This window comes from Saccopteryx bilineata, chromosome 7 (genome assembly GCF_036850765.1).
Source record: "Saccopteryx bilineata isolate mSacBil1 chromosome 7, mSacBil1_pri_phased_curated, whole genome shotgun sequence".
In the NCBI taxonomy this organism is placed as follows: Eukaryota; Metazoa; Chordata; class Mammalia; order Chiroptera; family Emballonuridae; genus Saccopteryx; species Saccopteryx bilineata.
The window spans coordinates 1,107,820-1,130,868 of record NC_089496.1 but is presented as its reverse complement, the minus strand read 5'-3'; the positions used below and the strand labels follow the sequence as shown (position 1 = coordinate 1,130,868).

Below are 23,049 nucleotides of genomic sequence, written 5' to 3'. Positions count from 1 at the left end.
TTATTTTCAGAAAAGCTTTAAGACACTATATGATAAACCTCTACCCCTGAGAGCAAGATCCCCCAAATAGTAAAGTATCATAAAAAGAAAAGGTTAAACCAAAGAATATTGCATTTTGGCTACAAGGTCAAAACAAAACAAGGGACCAGATTTTACCACTTCCTAAGTCTGAGACCTTGACTGAGTTACTTCATTTCTTCAGGCCTCAGTTCTTTCCTCTGAAAAATGAGATATTCAACTACAGTATAAAATAGTTAGCACAGTGCCTAGCATTTAATAAATGCTCACCACATACAGTTATTATCACCACCAGTGCCACCAACAGAGAAATATAGTTAGGAAATTTTTTTATTATACTTTCTAGAGTTTATAGGTCTTCTAGTAAACTGATAAATAATATCATAAACCAAGAGCCAACATTACATTAAATCAAGAATCAGCTAACCACAGCTCACAAGTCAAATCAGGCCAACTGTCTATCTTTGTAAATAAAGTTTTATTGAAACACAATCACAACTACTCATTTACATATTTATTTTACACAGCAATGGTAGAGTTGAAGAGTTGTGACAGAGACTGCCACCAAGCTGAAAATAATTTACTTTCTGAGAAATAAAGTTGCCTTGGAAGACTGTTTAGTCTAGTGTCCAAAACTAAACTTTAGATAGGAAGTAATATTTTATGACAAATTGTTATAAGGGACTTTGGAAGCTTAATAGGAAAAGGTTGTTTGTATTGGCTCAGTGTTCACTGCCCTGTTAAAATAATTAAGAATATCCCCACCTCTTTCAGAGATGTTTCCTTGTCTAAGACCAGACTGAGAAAGTTGAAAGTGAATGTATTGAGTATGTATTACCATCAATACTTTTTATTCGCAGTAGTTGTATAAACTTGTGAACACTAATCAGTAAATATTGAACCATTGATCCTAGGGAAAATACAGGGTTAGACTCCTACAAGCCTCTAGTCAATATCTTTGTTAACAGATCAATACATAACCTTCTCTAATGTGTGTTTCAGTTTTAAAAAAATCTCATTTAATATACTGTTGATTTATTAATTTTGAACTATTGGTCAAGAGCACACGACTCATGCTAGAGTGAAGCTTATTTAACATGTGTGTTTTCTCTACAAGGTGCATACACAAGGCCTTCTTGCACTGAGAAGCACTAGCCAACACTTTGACACTATTTTAAAAGGTAAAATCACTAATTAAAAGCATAAAAGTGAAAAAACATGGCAATAAACAGATGGTAAAAAGAATACTTGTTGACAATAACAAGGAATGAAGTAAGGCAGAATATTCAAGCTCAGCTGGGACCATATGGTCAGGTGACTCATATTTTTACTGCTTGGCAAATCTCTATAAATGACTATGAAAGTATTATGTGCTGGGGGTGACAGATAAAATTTACAAATATGGGATCCATGAGTAATATGGATTGATGTATTTATAATATACTTTGAAGGAAGAAGGTATTATGCTCATTTACCAAATGATTGAGGCACAGTACATTTAAATAAATTGTTTAAAAAGGTATCAAGTTAACAAGTGGCAAAGCTGATATTCATGTTTAGCTCTGTCTGGTTCTAAAGCTGGCATCCCAAGATAATTCAGTTCAAGCAATTATTATAATCAATACAAAAGGGCAAGCAATTCCAAATGATTATATTTCACATCATTCTTCACTTCCTGTCTTGAACTGTAAAATAATATTTGTCTGCATCACAAAGCAATAACCAGTCGCCACCCTCAGATTTCTAATGAAATTTTTAATATGCCATACCTCAAACACACACTCATGAAATATTTTAGTAAATTACTAACCTCTATAAATCACAACATCCTTGCCTGTAAAAGAAAAATAGTAATAATATCTATTTCAAAGTGTTATTCTGGGAATAAATAAGATATTCCACATAATGGATTTAGCAGTGGGCCTGGCATAAAGCATACAACAAATTGTTTGCTACAATTATTAATAATATAATTCAGGGGCCTATGATAGTAAGAATTCTGCCACTGGAGTGATGATGTTATATCCCAGAATAATTACACAGTCAAAGTTAGTCAAATGAGTTTTGAACAATACAGGGAATGGAACAGTGTGACAAGTTTTATATTTTAATCATTTGCTGCCCTTCAGTCTTTATTTTCCACCCTGGAATTCAGCTCTCCAGCCACAAGCCAAAGGAAGAGAAGAGGCGCACAGTCTTGTTAACCACAATTTACCCTACTAGATTATGTCAATACAGAGCTGTTTCATTTTTTAACTGTTACTTATTGATTTTAGAGGAAGAGAAAGGGAGTGAGAGACAGAGAAACATCAATTTGTTGTTCCACTTATGTATGCAATTTATTGGCTGGTTCCTGTATGTGTCCTTACCAGCGATTGAACCCACAACCTTGGTGTAACCATCTGAGCTATCAGGCCAAGGTTATCAACACAGCACTGTTAACTTTTGGCTGTGACCAACAATGACTACCTTTTCCTTTCTTGATATCTTCTCTCTTAGCCACATCCACTTTCTACTTCAACATTGCTTTCTTGGTCTTTGGTATTTAGGTTTTTATAATCTTAGAAACTGCACTCTTTTCATTCAAATTTATTTAGAGTACAACCCTTTCAACAAAAGCAGGATGATAGACAGTTATTGTAAAAAGCTGTTATAACTGTTGTAAAAGTGACTTGACTATAATTAATTTGAACAAGTAGTCATTTCTAATATAAATACTATTTTGCTTGAAAAACCTTGGAATGCTAGAGTAACTGAATTGAAGATAAGCAAACTCCAAAGTTCTGATATGAGAACAGAAAGACCTTACTGAAGGTCACAGACTACTTAATAATGGGCTCAATCTGGCATTTCATAATATATGTATTTTACCTAATCATCCAACTGCTTGAATCTAAACTTTTTCTCAGCTTCCTAACTCTTCTTTCCTGACATCTATTTTTGCTACTAATTGGTAAAGATTGCAATACACAGGTATGAAGAATCAGATATGGAATAAAGCCTTTTATAATCATCTGTCACCAACTAGCAAATGGCTGGGACAACAACTCTATGCCTCCATTCATTCACATTCCAGTGAGAATACCTCTTCCCTCCTCTCTCATAGGACTGCTATGGTCCAATAAGACACTGTGAAAACCACTCTGAAAGGAAAAAGTGCGATGGAAATTCAAAGCATTACTACAAACATGTAGCCATCCAACAGAATGTACCAAATAATGGTCGCTAAGCTAAATCACTGATATGCTGATTTTCACCTATGATTTATGCCTAACTATAGTTTCACTCTGTCAGCACAAGGGCCTCCTAGTTTTGCTTTTCTTCCTCCAGACACCATATGCTTTGAAAAGTGACCATTATCAATAACATTATTCATAATTCATACATTTTCTGTCTAATTTGAAGTTATCACTGACATTTGGCTTCTAAACAGTAAACATTAATAAGTAGTAGTAAGAAAAGGATTTCCTATTCAGTTGTGTAATGAGAAGTTGATAAATTAGTGACCATATGTAATCTCATTATAGGTAAGTATATGTGAATCATGCTACATTACATCAATTCATTCAACAAATATTTGTTGAGTACCTAATATTTGCTAGGCAAATACCAGACACCAAGGCTACTTTAGTGAATAAGAAATAGTCCCTCCTACCATGGATCCTCTATTCCAGTCTAGACTTATTTTTTTTCAAAATATATCAAATCTACATTTTACTAAGCTACATTCACTGTAAAATTTTTTCCCAGAAGCTTGGTTTTATTATTTAGGTTTCTTTTTCTTCAATAAGATGTTATCTTCTTCTTTTTTTTTTTTTTTTTTTGCATTTTTCCAAAGTGAGAAGGGGTGTGTGTGCAGCATACAGACTTCTACCTGCGCCCAACCGAGATCCACCCAGCATGCCTACTAGGGGGCGATACTCGGTCCATCTGGGCATTGCTCTGTTGCAACCTGAGCTGGAGGCCATGGAGCCATCCTCAGTGCCCAGGGAACTTTGCTCCAATTGAGCTCTCCTTGCAGGAGGGGAAGAGAGAGAGAGAAGGAAAGGAGAGGGGGAGGGGTGGAGAAGCAGATGGGTGCTTCTCCTGTGTGCCCTGGCTGAGAATCAAACCTGGGACTTCCACACGCCAGACAGATGCCGCTGAGCCAACCGGCCAGGGCCTGTTATCTTATCTTTTAACCTATATTAATAGCTACACAAAATATATTTACATACATTTTTTGAGAAAACAATTAATTAAATCAACTCCAGATTTAAGAGAAGCCACAGGTCTACATTTTTCAACTGTTTAGTTTCATAAAGGTCTACATTTTTCAACTGTTTAGTTTCATTTAAATGAGAAATAAGATTAAAACTGTACACATTATTATTGACTATACAAGAATACTTTTACAACTATTATTATTATTTACTGCCACTAATTGCCATACAAATAGGGAAAATAATGCATAGTTTGTGGGCCTCAAAACTGATCAATTTTACCCTCATCAATCATTTAGCCAATCATATCATTATCACATAATTATAACTTCAACTGCTTGTCAGGTTTGTTATTATAATTCTTTCACAGAAAACAAAAGAAAGTAGAAAATGGCATCTAAGAGAACTTGAACATCATACTGAATCTCAGCTCTTCCTCCCTCAGTGCCAGCGAGAACACTTGACCACTATCTTTCAAGCTTTTATTTGTGAAATTCTTAGAGAAGAAAAAATAATTTCTCTCTCATTTTACAAAAGTGAAAGTAAGGCAGGAAGACTCCAAAACAGGTTCTTTCTTGCTGATGTCCTTACTCCCATTAAGGCATTCCCCCCACCCCTGCTTGGCAGAAGGGAATCCTTGTTGGCTTTAATTGGGAAGATTTTATTTATCATAAGACGGTGTTTTTCTTGTCAAAATTGGCAAGACAGCAATGCAGACTGGTTGTGAGTACAAAAAAAACAACACATGTTGAATGTAAGGCTGGAAGAAGATACAAAGATAACACTCTAAATTCTAATCGTGGGTAGACATGGCATGTTCCTATGAAGTGGAAATATTCATGAACATTATTAAGAAGATATATTAGTATTCTACTATAATTTAGATAATTCACAAGTTATGGGATTTGAAGAATGATTTTGTCATAAAATAAATAAATCAGGACACGCAATAACACTTAAAACTATCAGAATGAACCAAAAAAACTTTTCAGATTCTCTGGTAAAAATCTTCATAATACAGATACCAAGTTTCCTCTACAGTGTGACCTTGGGCAACTTTTCTACAGTCACTCCGGGCAGACTCACCATCTGGATAGACTTCCATGAACCCCCCCCAGGAATCTCTAGCTCATAAACAGACTCCTCGCAGTACCACAAAATCAGAAGATTTTATATGGTTAAGCTGAGAAAAATCCACTATCCTTATTTGATGTGAAAAAGAACAGCATTTTATTCAAAAAAAATTTTTTGTTGACTTAAATGTATTGTACACATAGATTCAAGTGTCCCACCGAATACATCCCCCCGTCCCCGTGTTCCCTCAACATCCTCCTTGCCCCGTCCCCCAATGCCCTTCCCCCTTCCCTCTAAGACAGCAGTTCTCAACCTGTGGGTCGCAACCCCAGCGGGGTCACCTAAAGCCATCGGAAAATACATAATGCATATCAGGTATTTACATTTTGAATCATAACTGTAGCAAAATTACAGTTATGAAGTAGCCACCAAAATTATTTTTTGGTTTGGGGTCACCACAACATGAGAAACTGTATTGCAGGGTCACGGCATTAGAAAGGTTGAGAACCACTGCTCTAGGATTTGATTTGCTTTTCTGCTCTGTATAATGCTGTGTTATGTGTATGTATGATTTCACCAATCTCCTTCCCTTCTCCGATCTTACCCTCTCATCCTCTTTCCCTCTGTCTGCTTTCCCTCTGGTTCCTTTGATCCCACCTATGCCTCTATTCCATTCCTCAGTTCATACACATTGTTCATTGGATTCCTCAAATGAGTGAGGTCTTATGATATTTTTCTTTCTCTGCCTGGCTTATTTCACTTAACATAATAGTTTCCAGTTCCAGATGAAAAAATGTTCAACATCACTTATCATTAGAGAAATGCAAATTAAAACCACAATGAGATACCACCTAACACCAGTCAGAATGGCGCTGATTAACAAATCAACACATAATAAGTGCTGGCAAGGATGTGGAGAAAAGGGAACCCTCCTGACTGCTGGTGGGAATGCAGACTGGTATAGCCACTGTGGAAAATAGTATGGAGATTCCTCAAAAAATTAAAAATGAAAAATGGGTCTTTTGACCCAGCCATCCCACTTTTAGGAATATACCCCAAGAATACCACATCACTGATTCAAAAGGAGAAATGCGTCTCCATGTTTATGGCAGCATTGTCACAATAGCCAAGATCTGGAAACAGCCCAAGTGTCTGTCAGTAGATGAGTGGATTAAAAAGTTGTGGCACACAAGAGTGACGTCACGGAAATGGCGCCGTGAGAAGCGCGTCCAACAGCTCTCCCCTAAATCACAACAAATTTATCAACTAGAAACAGAAAAATTTATCCTCGGAGCATTCCGGAGTTCCACACAAACTGAAAGCAAAAGGACTGTTATCACTTGAATCTGAGAGACGAGGGTGTGGAGGAAGCTACCGCAGCAGCGACGCTCATTCAAGCCGCGAGGGAGTGCGCCTGGGTGCTATCAATAAGACCACCCTCAGATGCCGATAAGAAAGAGGAAATCGAATATTATGGATACAAAAGAAAGAGAGGTAACACAAATAGATGTGGAAAAATCTATGGAGAAAAGACTTAACATATTGGAAGCTTTGGAGCTAAATGACAGAGAATTTAAAATAGAAATCTTAAAAATACTCAGAGATATACAAGAAAACACAGAAAGGCAATATAGGGAGATCAGAAAACAACTCAATGAACACAAAGAATATATTACCAAGGAAATTGAAACTATAAAAACAAATCAAACAGAAATGAAAAACTCAATTCACGAGCTGAAAAACGAGGTAAAAAGCTTAGCTAACAGAACAGCCCAGATTGAAGATAGGATTAGTGAAATAGAAGACAAACAACTTGAGGCACAACAGAGAGAAGAAGAAAGAGACTCAAAAATAATAAAAAATGAGAAAGCCCTACAGGAATTGTCTGACTCCATCAGAAAGAATAACATAAGAATAATAGGTATATCAGAGGGAGAAGAGAAAGAAAATGGAATGGAGAATATACTCAAACAAATAATAGACGAGAACTTCCCAAGCCTGTGGAAGGAACTAAAGCCTCAAATTCAAGAAGCAAACAGAACACCAAGTTTTCTTAACCCCAACAAACCCACTCCAAGGCACATCATAATAAAGATGACACAAACCAATGACAAAGAAAAAATTCTCAAGGCAGCCAGGGAAAAGAAGAGTACAACATATAAAGGAAGGCCTATTACATTATCATCAGATTTCTCAGCAGAAACTCTACAAGCTAGAAGAGAGTGGACCCCAATATTTAAAGCCCTGAAAGAGAGGAACTTTCAGCCAAGAATACTATACCCATCAAAGCTATCCTTCAAGTATGAAGGAGATATAAAAACATTCACAAATACAGAAAAGATGAGAGAATTTATCAACAGAAAGCCCCCACTCCAGGAAATACTAAGGGGGGTTTTCCAACCAGATTCAAAGAACAAAAGAAAACAACACCACAAGTAACAGCTCCACCAAGAACACAATAAAACCAAACTTAAACTGTGACAACAAAGGAAAAAAAGGGGGGAGAGGATGGAGATTAACAGTAGCAAAGGATGATGAAGTGCAGAAATACTTATAAGATAGGGTACTACAATGAATATGGTAGGTACCCTTTTCATTACTTAATGGTAACCACCCTTAAAAAAACCACCACAAAAACACTTGACTTAAAAAAGGTAGCAACAGAGGAAAGAAGTATGGAACACAAACAAACAAAAACAAATGATAGAAAAACAAAAGAGAAGAATCAAACTAGATACAAAACTAACAGAAAGCAATTTATAAAATGGCAGTAGGGAACCCACAAGTGTCAATAATTACACTAAATGTAAATGGATTAAACTTACCAATAAAAAGACACAGAGTAGCAGAATGGATTAAAAAAGAAAATCCAACTATATGCTGCCTACAAGAAACACATCTAAGCAACAAGGATAAAAACAAATTCAAAGTGAAAGGCTGGAAAACAATACTCCAAGCAAACAACACCCAAAAAAAAGCAGGTGTAGCAATACTCATATCTAATAATGCTGACTACAAGACAGAAAAAGTACTCAGAGACAAAAATGGTCATTTCATAATGATTAAGGGGAAGTTGAATCAAGAAAACATAACAATCCTTAATATATATGCACCAAACCAAGGAGCACCAAAATATATAAGACAGCTACTTATTGACCTTAAAACAAAAACTAACAAAAATACAATCATACTTGGAGACCTCAATACACCGCTGACGGCTCTAGATCGGTCATCCAAACAGAGAATCAATAAAGATATAGTGGCCTTAAATGAAATACTAGAACACCTGGATATGATAGACATCTACAGGACACTTTATCCCAAAGCGACAGAGTATACATTTTTCTCTAGTGTACATGGAACATTCTCAAGAATTGACCATATGTTGGGCCACAAAGACAATATCAGCAAATTTAGAAAAATTGAAATTGTACCAAGCATATTTTCTGATCATAAAGCCTTGAAACTAGAATTCAACTGCAAAAAAGAGGGGGAAAAACCCACAAAAATGTGGAAACTAAACAACATACTTCTAAAAAATGAATGGGTCAAAGAAGAAATAAGCACAGAAATCAAAAGATATATACAGACAAATGAAAATGAAAATAAGACATATCAGAATCTCTGGGATGCAGCAAAAGCAGTAATAAGAGGAAAGCTCATATCACTTCAGGCCTAGATGAACAAACAAGAGAGAGCCGAAGTAAACCATTTAACTTCACACCTTAAGGAACTAGAAAAAGAAGAACAAAGACAACCCAAAACCAGCCGAAGAAAGGAGATAATAAAAATCAGAGCAGAAATAAATGAAATAGAGAACAGAAAAACTATAGAAAAAATCAATAAAACAAGGAGCTGGTTCTTTGAAAAGATCAACAAAATTGACAAACCCTTGGCAAGACTCACCAAGGAAAAAAGACACAGGACTCAAATAAATAAAATCCAAAATGAAAGAAGAGAGATCACCACAGACATCATAGATATACAAAGAATTATTGTAGAATACTATGAAAAATTATATGCCACCAAATACAACAATCTAGAAGAAATGGATAAATTCCTAGAACAATACAACCTTCCTAGACTGAGTCATGAAGAAGCAGAAAGCCTAAACAGACCAATCAGCAGGGAGGAAATAGAAAAAACTATTAAAAACCTCCCCAAAAATAAAAGTCCAGGCCCAGACGGTTATACTAGTGAATTCTATCAAACATTCAAAGAAGACTTGGTTCCTATTCTACTCAAAGTCTTCCAAAAAATTGAAGAAGAAGCAATACTTCCAAACACATTTTATGAAGCCAACATAACCCTCATACCAAAACCTGGCAAGGATGGCACAAAGAAAGAAAACTACAGACCAATATCTCTAATGAATACAGATGCTAAAATACTAAACAAAATACTGGCAAACCGAATACAACAACATATTAAAAAAATAATACATCATGATCAAGTGGGATTCATCCCAGAATCTCAAGGATGGTTCAACATACGCAAAACGGTTAACGTAATACACCATATCAACAAAACAAAGAACAAAAACCACATGATCTTATCAATAGATGCAGAAAAGGCTTTTGATAAAATACAACACAATTTTATGTATAAGACTCTCAACAAAATGGGTATAGAAGGAAAATATCTCAACATGATAAAGGCCATATATGATAAACCATCAGCCAACATCCTATTAAACGGCATAAAACTGAGGACTTTCTACCTTAAATCAGGAACAAGACAGGGTTGTCCACTCTCTCCACTCTTATTTAACGTGGTGCTAGAAGTTCTGGCCAGAGCAATCAGACAAGACAAAGAAATAAAAGGCATCCATATCGGAAAAGAAGAAGTAAAGCTATCACTTTTTGCTGATGATATGATCCTATACATCGAAAACCCGAAGGACTCCACAAAAAGATTATTAGAAACAATAAACCAATACAGTAAGGTCGCAGGATACAAAATTAACATACAAAAGTCCATAGCCTTTCTATATGCCAACAATGAAATATTAGAAAACGAACTCAAAAAAATAATCCCCTTCACGATTGCAACAAAAAAAATAAAATACCTAGGAATAAACATAACAAAGAACGTAAAGGACCTATATAATGAAAATTACAAAGCATTGTTAAGGGAAATCGAAAAAGATACAATGAGATGGAAAAATATTCCTTGTTCTTGTATAGGAAGAATAAATATAATCAAAATGGCCATATTACCCAAAGCAATATACAAATTTAATGCAATTCCCATCAAAATCCCAATGAGATTTTTTAAAGAAATGGAACAAAAAATCATCAGATTTATATGGAACTATAAAAAACCCCGAATAGCCAAAACAATCCTAAGGAAAAAGAATGAAGCTGGGGGCATTACAATACCTGACTTCAAACTCTATTATAGGGCCACGATAATCAAAACAGCATGGTATTGGCAAAAAAATAGACACTCAGACCAATGGAACAGAATAGAAAGCCCAGAAATAAAACCACATATATATGGTCAAATAATCTTTGATAAAGGGGCCAACAACACACAATGGAGAAAAGAAAGTCTCTTCAACAAATGGTGTTGGGAAAACTGGAAAGCCACATGCAAAAGAATGAAACTCGACTACAGCCTGTCCCCGTGTACTAAAATTAATTGAAAATGGATCAAAGACCTAAATATAAGATCTGAAACAATAAAGTACATAGAAGAAGACATAGGTACTAAAATCATGGACCTGGGTTTTAAAGAACATTTTATGAACTTGACTCCAATAGCAAGAGAAGTGAAGGCAAAGATAAATGAATGGGACTACATCAGAATTAAAAGTTTTTGCTCAGCAAGAGAAACTGATATCAAAATAAACAGACAGCCAACTATATGGGAACTGATATTTTCAAACGACAGCTCATATAAGGGCCTAATATCCAAAATTTACAAAGAACTCATAAAACTCAACAACAAACAAACAAACAATCCAATAAAAAAATGGGAAGAGGACATGAACAGACACTTCTCCCAGGAAGAGATACAAATGGCCAACAGATATATGAAAAGATGCTCAGCTTCATTAGTTATTAGAGAAATGCAAATCAAAACTACAATGAGATACCACCTCACTCCTGTTAGATTAGCTATTATCAACAAGACGGGTAATAGCAAATGTTGGAGAGGCTGTGGAGAAAAAGGAACCCTCATTCACTGTTGGTGGGAATGTAAAGTAGTACAACCATTATGGAGGAAAGTATGGTGGTTCCTCAAAAAACTGCAAATAGAACTACCTTATGACCCAGCAATCCCTCTACTGGGTATATACCCCAAAACCTCAGAAACATTGATACGTGAAGACACATGTAGCCCCATGTTCATTGCAGCACTGTTCACAGTGGCCAAGACATGGAAACAACCAAAAAGCCCTTCAATAGAAGACTGGATAAAGAAGATGTGGCACATATACACTATGGAATACTACTCAGCCATAAGAAATGATGACATCAGATCATTTACAGCAAAATGGTGGGATCTTGATAACATTATAAGGAGTGAAATAAGCAAATCAGAAAAAAACAAGAACTACATGATTCCATACATTGGTGGAACATAAAAATGAGACTAAGAGACATGGACAAGAGTGTGGTGGTTACCAAGGGTGGGGGGGGAGGGAGGACATGGGAGGGAGGGAGGGAGAGAGTTAGGGGGGAGGGGGAGGGGCACAGAGAACTAGATAGAGGGTGACGGAGGACAATCTGACTTTGGGCGAGGGGTTTGCAACATAATTTGATGACAAAATAACCTAGACATGTTTTCTTTGAATATATGTACCCTGATTTATTAATGTCATCCCATTACCATTAATAAAAATTTATTAAAAAAAAAAAAAAAAAGTTGTGGCACATATATACAATGGAATACTATGGGACCATGAAAAAGAAGGAAATCTTATCTTTTGCAACAAGAACAGCATTTTAAAAAACTCTTCTTTCAGTCAAAAGACTTAAGTTCTAGTTCCATCAGTGCTGCTTAGCCACATGAGATAACACACACGCTGCTGTGTAAATGCTGAGGTTGCACAATAAAATTATTAGAACCGAATTCTTAAGGTGACCAATCGTCCTCCTTTAGGGAGGACAGTCCTTCTTTTGTAAGTTCCATCCTCCCTCGAAAAGTGTACTCCTACATGTCCTCCTTTTTGATATTGGAAGACTAATTTGTAAATGTCCGTATTCAATCAATGCAGAGTCAATCCACTGCATGTGATGTGACGTATTTGTATTTGACACGACGATTCATCAAGGTTGGCTCAGTGGTAGAGCGTCGGCCTGGCGTGCAGGGGTCCCGGGTTCGATTTCCAGCCAGGGAACACAGGAAAAGTACCCATCTGCTTTTCCACCCCTCCCCCTCTCCTTCCTCTCTGTCTCTCTCTTCCCCTCCCGCAGTCAAGGCTCCATTGGAGCAAAGTTTGCCCAGGAGCTGAGGATGGCTCTGTGGCCTCTGCCTCAGGCACTAGATTGGCTCTGGTCGCAACAGAGCAACACCCCAGATGGGCAGAGCATTGCCCCCTGGTGGGCACGCCAGGTGGATCCCGGTTGGGCGCATGCAGGAGTCTGTCTGACTGCCTCCCTGTTTCCAGCTTCAGAAAAATACAAAAAAAAAAAAAAAAAAGGCTCAATACAGTGTGGTGAGACACGATTATGAGATACATGAGCTCCACACAGGAGACCTCAAGAGAACTCATTACATACCAAACGCGCAAATGGCTTTGTGTACTTCTTACTGAAACACAACATGGCACTAACAACATTGTAGACTCACGATTATTTCTTTCTCAGTGAATATTCAATCATAGACAGGTAAGCACAATTCACGCAAAATTCAATATGAAGGATATTTCTTGTTCAGATATTTTCAATATACTGTTACAAGATGATACATTGACAAAAAATATTCATTCAGTGGAAAAGTACTCATTTAGATAATTTTATCTAAATGAGTACTTTTTTCTTACAATTATTAAAAATAGGCATGTAAGCATAATTATAAAATTACAAATGTTTTATTATGCATTTATCATATGATAGTGTATTATTGTTGCAATGAATAATGTGTTTCTTTTATTTATGATATTGTTCTCTTCGATTTATTTTTGTCCTCCTTCTCATTGTAAAAAAGTTGGTCACCTTAGAATTCTTAAAGCCCAGCTCTATCAATAACAGTCTTTAATTTTTTGTTCAGACTTGGAGATGAAGTGGTGGGTCATAGGGATTTAAATTTTGTAAAGTTCTTGGACAGAGAAGAAAAAATTTTCACCTCACATTTTACTAAAATGAAATCAAGACAGGAGACATACAAAAGATATATTAATACAAACCAGTTCTGGCTCGTGTTTTCTAGTTCACTGTTCTCTGAAAAGAATAGTTAGTGGAAGTATTGCCTCTATATCTCTGATAATGAATTCTCAAATCTAACACCATCTGCAATGAATGGGTAGGAGTGCCTGTTCTATCAGGTAGGATTTTCCATCAGCACTGTGCTCCCTAGAGAGAACTGACCAGCCAGATAGATCTCCCCACCCCACTCCACCCTACTTTAAAAAATTACCGACTTTGTTTCCTGGCAGGAAAACTGATAAGCAATATCTAACTAAGGTGGTTTTCACCTTTTCAAATGATATAAATGTATGTATTTCACTGTAGCTGCCGGACTTCAGTGTTTGATGGGAAAGGAGACTAACTCCAGTTCATGGGGCACGAATGACAAAAGGTACAACAGTGACGGTCAGGGGAAGGAAACTGGTCACAGTATTTGATGAAGTCACCAGTGAGGACAGAACAATACATCTGTGACATCAGTTTTCTCAGCTTTCAATTAGGTCCTAACACTGATTCCTAACCTCCTGAACTCTTCCTCTTAGAAAATGTCCGTCACCCTCTACCTCCTGCTAGGCGTCCTGCAGTTCTCAGGGCTGAGTTCTCTCACCTCCTCATAGACTGCTGTTTTTGGAGTAGCTCTCTCAAGCATAGCTCTCACCAAACACTACAACTGAGGTAAAGCCTGATTTTGAGCTGTTCTTTTAACAGTCTCATTTGTCCTGGCCTTTCACCCACTGCTCGTGTGTTACTGAGCAGGTTTAACTCCAACACTCTTCACACATGGAACTTGATGCACTGACATTCCGAACTAAGCATATTGAGGACAAAGTGTTTCTGTCCTTTTATACCTAGAATTAAATTTTACAAATCTGATTAGATCTCTTTGTTTCACTTACAGAAAAGAACTAAAAATAGTTTCTAATTTGATGACACCAAAATAAATTTTTTTACAGAGACAGAGAGAGGTATAGACAGGGATAGACAGACAGGAACAGAGAGATGAGAAGCATCAATCACCAGTTTTTCGTTGCAACACCTTAGTTGTTCATTGATTGCTTTCTCATATGTGCCTTGACCGCGGGCCTTCAGCAGACCAAATAACCCCTTGCTCGAGCCAGCGACCTTGGGTCCAAGCTGGTGAGCTTTGCTCAAACTAGATGAGCCCATGTTCAAGCTGGAAACCTCGGGATCTCAAACCTGGGTCTTCCACATCCCAGTCCAACGCTCTATCCACTGCACCACCACCTGGTCAGGCGACACCAAAAATAATCAACAAATATACCAGTTTCGGACCTTTCTCAGGAGCCATGAGAGGATTATAGTTCCTCTTGTCTTGGAAAGAATAAAATAAGACTCTTGAAAAAAATATCAAGGCCCTGGCCGGTTGGCTCAGCGGTAGAGCGTCGGCCTGGCATGTGGGGGACCTGGGTTCGATTTCCGGCCAGGGCACATAGGAGAAACGCCCATTTGCTTCTCCACACACCCCCTCCTTCCTGTCTCTCTCTTCCCCTCCCGCAGCCAAGGCTCCATTAGAGCAAACATGGCCCGGGCGCTGGGGATGGCTCCTTGGCCTCTGCCCCAGGCACTAGAGTGGCTCTGGTCGCGGCAGAGCGACGCCCCTGAGGAGCAGAGCATCGCCCCCTGGTGGGTGTGCCGGGTGGATCCCGGTCAGGCGCATGCGGGAGTCTGTCTGACTGTCTCTTCCCGTTTCCAGCTTCAGAAAAATACAAAAAAAAAAAAAATATATATATATATATATATATATATTTTTTTTTTTTTTTTTTTTTTTTTTTTTCCTGTCCTGGCCAGTTGGCTCAGCGGCAGAGTGTCAAACCGGTGTGTGAAAGTACCAGGTTCGATTCCCAGTCAGGCCACACAGAAGAAGCGACCATCTGCTTCTCCACCTTTCTCCCTCTCCTACTCTATCTCTTCCCCTCCCTCAGCCATGGCTTGAATTGTTTGAGTAAGTTGACCCCGGAAGTTTGAGTAAGTTGAGTAAGCTGAGGAAGGCTGCATGGCCTGGCCTCAGGTGCTAAAATAACCCAGTTGCCAAGCAACAGAACAACACCCCAGATGGGCAGAGCATTGACCCATAGAGGGCTTGCCCATGGATCTCCAGTGGATCCCAGTCAGGGCATATGTGGGAGTCTGTTGTCTCTCTACCTCCATGCCTCTCCACCTCTTACTTAATAAAAAAAAATATCATAAAGCCAGATCCAGCAGTGGCGCAGTGGATAGAGCATCGGCCTGGGATGCTGAGGACCCAGGTTCGAGACCCAAGGTCACTGGCTAAAGCACAAGCTCACCAGCTTGAGTGTGGAGTCACTGACTTGAGTGTGAGATCATAACCATGACCCCATGGTTGCTAGCTTGAGCCCAAAGGTCACTGGCTTGAGCCCAAGGTTGCTGGCTTCATCAAGGGGTCACTAGCTTCACTATAGCCCCTGGGTCAGGGCACATATGAGAAAGCAATCAGTGAACAACTAAGGTGCCACAATGAAGAACTGATGCCAATAAATTTAATCAGTGGTATGCTGGTAAATGTTTAATAACCAACCCCAAAGGGAATAGAGGCCCTGATTTGTAGTGCTTGCCAATTTTCATGGTATAAAATACTCCACCATGACCCACTTCAAACTATCAGCCTTCAAAAGCCAATGCTAGCCAGCACCATCACATCACTTAGATATGGAGTAGTATTCCTAATGGTTAGTTGTCCCCCTCAATAGGATTGTTTACAAGGGAATCCAGGAATTAGCTCACAAGTAAAAAGTAAATATAAATGTTATGCAAGCTTTCTACGAAGATGATTAAGCAGTTATAATGAGCTAAGACCACAAGTGTTATTCACAGTCCTTCCTCACAGGGCTGACCCTCTCTGTGCAGCAGGGGCTGCACATGCCTACGACTCATAGCATCTTCTAGGCTGACGCCACTATTCTCTCAGAGTCTTGCCAGACTAAACTCTTCACATGAATAAGGGTTCTCAGGACCTCTTTGTATTTATTTAATATCATTCACCAAGAAATAATGGTTTTCTTCCCTAATTTCCTCATAAGACTATTGTGTCTTCCCATCTCCCTTCTTTCAGTAAACCCACTACCCATGCTAATAGTCCTCCAGCCAGAGACAGAGACATATTCTCTATGAAAAGGAAGGAATTAACTGTCTTTAATCATTTGCCTCTCTGCTCTTTCATTTCGGAACAGAACTAAGCTTTTAGGAATATCATTTGGAAGACTATAGGAAACCCAAATTATCATACCTCTTTGTCTTACTTCCAGCTTTGAACTCCAGTCTAGCCCTAGACTGCAGCCCTAGTCACGGCAGAAACCTGTGACTCACCAAACAAAAGGATTAAAAAAGAGCAGCATTTATAAGTAAAAATAAATGTAATGACATATTTCTCTGTTAATCCATAATGTTGCACTTCAAAGCTGATGAATTGCTAAAAGACAAGCTATTAAATGTGATAGTCACCAACCTCTATAGATTACACTAAAAGGAAAATAACATTTTTTCTATTGCTAAAAACAAGGAATTCATTGTTAGATGAAAGAGTTCTGTGGGTGGATGTTGGTGATAAGAGTTCTGTAAATGGATATTGGTAAATGTACTTAATGCCACTGAACTGTACATTTAAAGATGGTTAAGATGGTAAATTTATTTTTTATTTATTTAGTATTAGTATTTTTTTTAATTTTTTTTTTTAGCGAGAGAGACACACATACAGAGACAGAGGGGCAGGCAGGGATAGACAGTAAAGGAGAGAGATGAGGAGCATCAACTTGTTGCAGCACCTTAGTTGTTCACTGATTGCTCATATGAGACTTGACAGGGAGACTTCAGCTGAACCACTAACCCCTTTCTCAAGCCAGCAACCTTTGGGCCCAAGCCAGTGACCATGGGGTCATGTTTATGATCCCATGCTCACATCAGTGATCTCAGGGTTTTGAACCTGGGTCTTCAGCATCCCAAGTTGATGCTCTGTCCACTGTACCACTGCCTGGTCAGGCATAAGATGCTAAATTTTATTTTACCAAAAATATAAAAACTTTTTAGGAACTTAAATTAAAAACAGAAGTTTATTAAAGAGTAATTCTGCCATTCCAACCTCCAGAATTTCAAGTAAACAGTACACCATTTGTCTACATCCTCATTAACAAATAAGTCAGAGAAAGACAAACACCATATGATTTCACTTGTATGTGGAATCTAAAAACCAAAAAAAAAAAAATAATAAACAAGACAAAATAGAAAAGACTCATAGATACAGAGAACAGACTGATGGCTGCCAGAGGGAAAAGTAGGAGGATGGGTGGAAAAAGTGAAGGGGAAGAAGAGGCACAGACTTCCAGTTATAAAATACGTAAGTTCCAGAGCTGCAAGTACAACACAGGGAATACAGTCAGTGATACTGTAATAACTTTGTATGGCAACAGATGGTTATCAAACCATGGTGATCACATCAGAGGATATATATATATATATATATATATATATATATATATATATAAAATCACTAATATTATATACCTGAAACTAATATAGGATGATATTTCAACTGTACTTTATTAAAAAAAAAAAAAAGAGTACACCATATTTTTTATAAGGGAATCTGTTTATTTTTTAAAATTTTTCAATTATTCATTTTAGAGAGGAGAGAGAGTGAGAGTGAGAGAGAGAAAGGAGGAGCAAGAAACATCAACTCCCATATGTGCCTTGACCAGGCAAGCCCAGGGTTTTGAACTGGTGACCTCAGCATTCCAGGTCAATGCTTTATCCACTGTGCCACCACAGGTCAGGCAAAGTACACCATATTTTTAAAATATTTATATATTTATATAATATTGTCTGCCTTGTTATAGATCTCAGACATAGGGGCACCAAGCATTGAAAAAGGATGTTTTTGCTCTGCTAGACATTAATGCTACATGTTTGTTTTTCCAAAGGTCTCCTATTCATTATAATTAACTTCATGGGCTAATGTGAAGGGGGAATGGTTCAATCAGGAAGACAAATGGCCTGAAGGTCCAACGTACTGCATTCTTTGCCTCTCACTGGGTCTGGCAGGCCGGAGCAGTCTGCTGCAGAATTCGGAATGGCAACTCTCCACCTGGAGCCACTGCTACCACATTCCGTATATTCAAAGTGGTAGTCTTTCTGCAAACAATCACAAAAAAAGCTTTTGTTAGCACCAGTTTGAAAGAGACCACTGTGCTTTCTCCATCACCTCCAAACCTGCCTGCAAAGCCAGATTCCAAACTTTACTTTCTGGTTGACTCCCCCACTCAAGGCACACCAAGTAGTATTTTTAATCAAAAATGCATCGTGCCAGGCACTATTAGGCACTGAGGATATGATGAAGGAAAAGACAGGCAATGCTCTCAAGTTGTGTCCATTGACCTTTGGTCTCACCCACCCCAAAACGGCTACCGCACATTTCCCTATTATTTTTGAAGACTTTTAGAGCTCTAAATAATTGATAGATAGATGAGCAAAATGACTATGGAAAATTGAATGCTATCACTGTCTCAAGTTTTTCAAAGAAAGAAGAGAACCAGTCCTATTGACCTAATTCTCGCTCTGTTTAAAATTTAACAGAGGTGTAATAATCATCCAAGTGCTAGTAAAAGACAACCTGTTTTTGGCCCTGGCCGGTTGGCTCAGAAGTAGAGCGTCAGCCTGGCTTGCAGAGGTCCCGGGTTCTATTCCCGGCCAGGGCACACAGGAGAGGCGCCCATCTGCCTCTCCACCCCTCCCCATCTCCTTCCTCTCTGTCTCTCTCTTCCCCTCCCACAGCAAGGCTCCATTGGAGCAAAAATGGCCCGGGCGCTGAGGATGGCTACTTGGCCTCTGCCCCAGGTGCTAGAGTGGGTCTGGTCGCAGCAGAGCGTCGCCCCCTGGTGGGCGTGCCGGGTGGATCCCGGTCGGGCACATGCGGGAGTCTGTCTGACTGTCTCTCCCCGTTTCCAGCTTCAGAAAAATACAAAAAAAAAAAAAGACAACCTGTTTTTTAAGCAGCCCTCCCAGGCTCAATACACAAGCAACACAGTGGCTGCAATCAATCCCAGACTCTACAATAAACATTTATAACAATTGCCAAATTAAGACCAACCCACTTGTCTCTGGCCTTTGGTTGCTTTGAAATTTTCGCAGTATCCTTCATTGTTCAGAGAACATTATACATGTGAGGTACATAAATTTAAAGGAACAAGGACAAAATGCCCCTGGAGCATTTGAAGAATGAGAGAAGATATAAGTCCTCTCCAAAATATTTTCACTCAATATCCTATTGATTTAGTTCAATCTCTTGGGTGTTGCTAGTCTGCTTCATCCATTCTGTATGCCTAACTACTGTATCAATGACAGGAGAGAACAGAAATGTCAAGTCATCACCACTCAGGGAACCACGTGTCGGAGGTGGGAAGGTTTCTGGGCGTGTGCATCTAACCACATGGCAAGAACACCGGTTAAGAAAAAGAAACGGGTTCTGAAATCAGAAAGATCTGAATTTGAATTCACATTCCACTCCTCCACATTCAACCTGTAGGGTCCTGGGCAAGTCACTTACCTCTCAAAGCATCCATTTTTTCATTAGTAAAACTAGAATAATAATATTTTCTACCTTGTATGGTTGTTGGGGAAATTGAGATAATGTATGCAAAATATCAGGCATGTTAGGCTGCACTGAGTTAGCATTTGATTAATGAGAGAATTATTTTCCTTATTTGTGACAACAGGGATAGAGAAGATACATAGAGAAAGGAGCTAGGGGTGATATGGTAAGGCACAAACCACCTGTGTTTCTGTTTTTCCTGCTTCAATTTCTGCATATACCTAAGATGAAATGAGAAGCGATTGTAAATTAGAGAAGGTAGGATTATCAGGCTGGAAGTAAAGGTCTTTATGCTGCACTCATACTCTCCCCCAGCAGTAAAATTTAGTATATCTTTCAGACAATCATCTCTGACTATTATTATTCTACTCAAATTTTTAACAAACTTTGGCAACAGATAATGAGATTATGTCTTTTAATAAGTGCCTGGATCTCAAGTATGCTTTATTTTCAATTATAGGCAAATGAACATACCTAAAACAATCAATAAAAGCAGTTAAATGGGAAAGGCTTTCTACAGGGAAAAGTGAGAAGAGGAAGAGAAGGGAGGAAAGAAGGGAGGAAAACAATAGAAGTTCACTGAATTTAACTACCTACAAATGTTGGACATAAATCATCAAAAGTCATAAACTAAAGTAAAAGGTAAACAACAAAACAACAGCCTGGTGAAGAGGTAAAGTAAACCAAAGGTTAATTTACTTAAGAATACTGGGTTTCTAAAAATCAGCAAGGAAAAGGCCAAAAAATCATTTGGAAATATAGTCAAAGAACACAAGCAATTCATTAAATAACAATGCAAGGCCCTGAAGGTGGCTCAGTGGATATAGCAGCAGCCTGGCATATGGACATCTCAGTTTTGATTCCCAGTAAGGGCACACAGGAGAAGCGAGCATTTGCTTCTCCCCACCCTCTGTCTCCCTTCTCTCCCTCTTTCCCTCCTGCAGCCAGTAGCTCAACTGGTTCAAGCGTGGCCCCAGACACTGAAGATAGCTCCATTGGAGTACATCAGTCTCGGGCGCAAAAAATAGCGTGGTACTCAAGCATTGGCTGCACATGGGGTTGCCAGGTGGATCCCAGCAGGAGTCTGCCTCATTATCTTCCCATCTCTCACCAAATAAAATAAAATGAACAATACAAATGATCAAGCAATGTACAAACCTTGCTTGATCAAAAATGTTAAAAATGTCTCAAAAAATGTTAAACCTTGTCAAAGAAATACAAATAATAGTGCTCATGAAATTGGTACCTCTAAAATACTTTTTAAAAGCCCTCTAAGATAACAGTGCATTAAAATGAGCACTTGTTTCCAATAAGAGAGTAAAGTCGTACAGGCTTTCTGGAGAGAAGCTTGTCAATACAAATGAAGAGCTTTAAAGTGTTCAAAATTTTGAACCCAGGCCCTGGCCGGTTGGCTCAGTGGTAGAGCGTCGGCCTGGCATGTAGGAGTCCCAGGTTTGATTTCTGGCCAGGGCACACAGGAGAAGCGCTCATCTGCTTCTCCACCCCTCCCCCTCTCCTTCTTCTCTGTCTCTTTCTTCCCCTCCCGCAGCCGAGGCTCCATTGGAGCAAAGTTGGCCCAGGCACTGAGGATGGCTCTATGGCCTCTGCCTCAGGCGCTAGAATGGCTCTGGTTGCAACAGAGCGACACCCCAGATGGGCAGAGCATCGCCCCCTGGTGGGCATGCCGGGTGGATCCTGGTCAGGCACATGCGGGAGTCTGTCTGACTGCCTCCCAGTTTCCAACTTCGGAAAAATACAAAAAAAAAAAAAAAATGAACCCAGAATCTCACTTCAAGCATCTAATTTAAGGGGGGGGGGGAAATGTTTACTGTGGTCAGTGATGTATGTGCAAAACCGCTCATCATAACTTTGGTATAGCTAGGAAGAGCATACTTAATAGTTGAGTATTAAAGAATTCTGCATTTACATTATTTATCTTCTTTACCAATATTTAGTCAGGCTCTTCAACTCTCTTCCCAATGAATCCTTGATTTGGGGGCTTTCGTATTCATCTCTGTATCTGGCAGTCTTAGCAAGAACGCTATCACATCAGTTTAAGAACATTCCCTCCTTAGTCCTGTTGTTCTTTATCCATCCTCTGACCTTGACCCTGCTCCTTGCTTATTAATCCCCACTTATCCCTGCTAGATAGGAATTGAGTACTGTTCTGTGCCGAGACTTCTTTCCTCCTACTGCAATGGTTCCTGAATAAAATCTGTTTACCACTTTTGTGACTGAGCACTCTGTTTTCTCTGAAACCCCCAAAGGGTCACTTACACTGTGACGGTACTCACGGTACTCAAGAAAAGCCTGTGGTATCATTTCCCAGTTATGACAATTATTATAGTCAACCTTTTTTTTCATGGCACAACACACACTAATACTAAGGTCATTGCCCCTGACTAAATACAACCATTTTCATCTCATGGCACAAATAAGTTACTAAAGAAGAAGTAGTCAGGGTCCCTTTTTCTTTAGTAATTAGTTTATGAGTACATGAGAAACAAAGGTTGAAAATCACTGGACTAGACCATGCTTCAAATAAATCACATATATAAAAATAATATGCGTATATAGATTTCTTGACATTTTATTATATTATGCATATTATTTTTATATATTGACATTCATCTATATCATATATATTGATTTATGCATATAACAATATATATTGTTTTATATATTAACATTATATATGGCACTATTTACCACATGGCACTTAATTATTAAGTAAGTACTATGGCCTAAGTATTGTGGGGAAAATTTAAAATAAACATAA

The 23,049-nt window shown here is 38.5% G+C and overlaps 1 protein-coding gene across 5 annotated transcripts in view; it reads right to left on the bottom strand.

The window, feature by feature from the left end:
• Positions 1–23,049, bottom strand: part of ELAPOR2 (endosome-lysosome associated apoptosis and autophagy regulator family member 2) — a 302,492-nt gene that overhangs the window by 109,928 nt on the left and 169,515 nt on the right. For all 5 annotated transcript variants that reach the window (XR_010726689.1, XM_066240442.1, XM_066240439.1 and 2 more), the window contains one exon: positions 18,694–18,814. Coding sequence is in view for 2 of the 5 variants with exons in the window: in XM_066240439.1 (XP_066096536.1) it covers positions 18,694–18,814 (121 nt within the window). In the remaining 3 variants the exon portion in view is untranslated. The remainder of the gene's footprint in view (positions 1–18,693; positions 18,815–23,049) is intronic.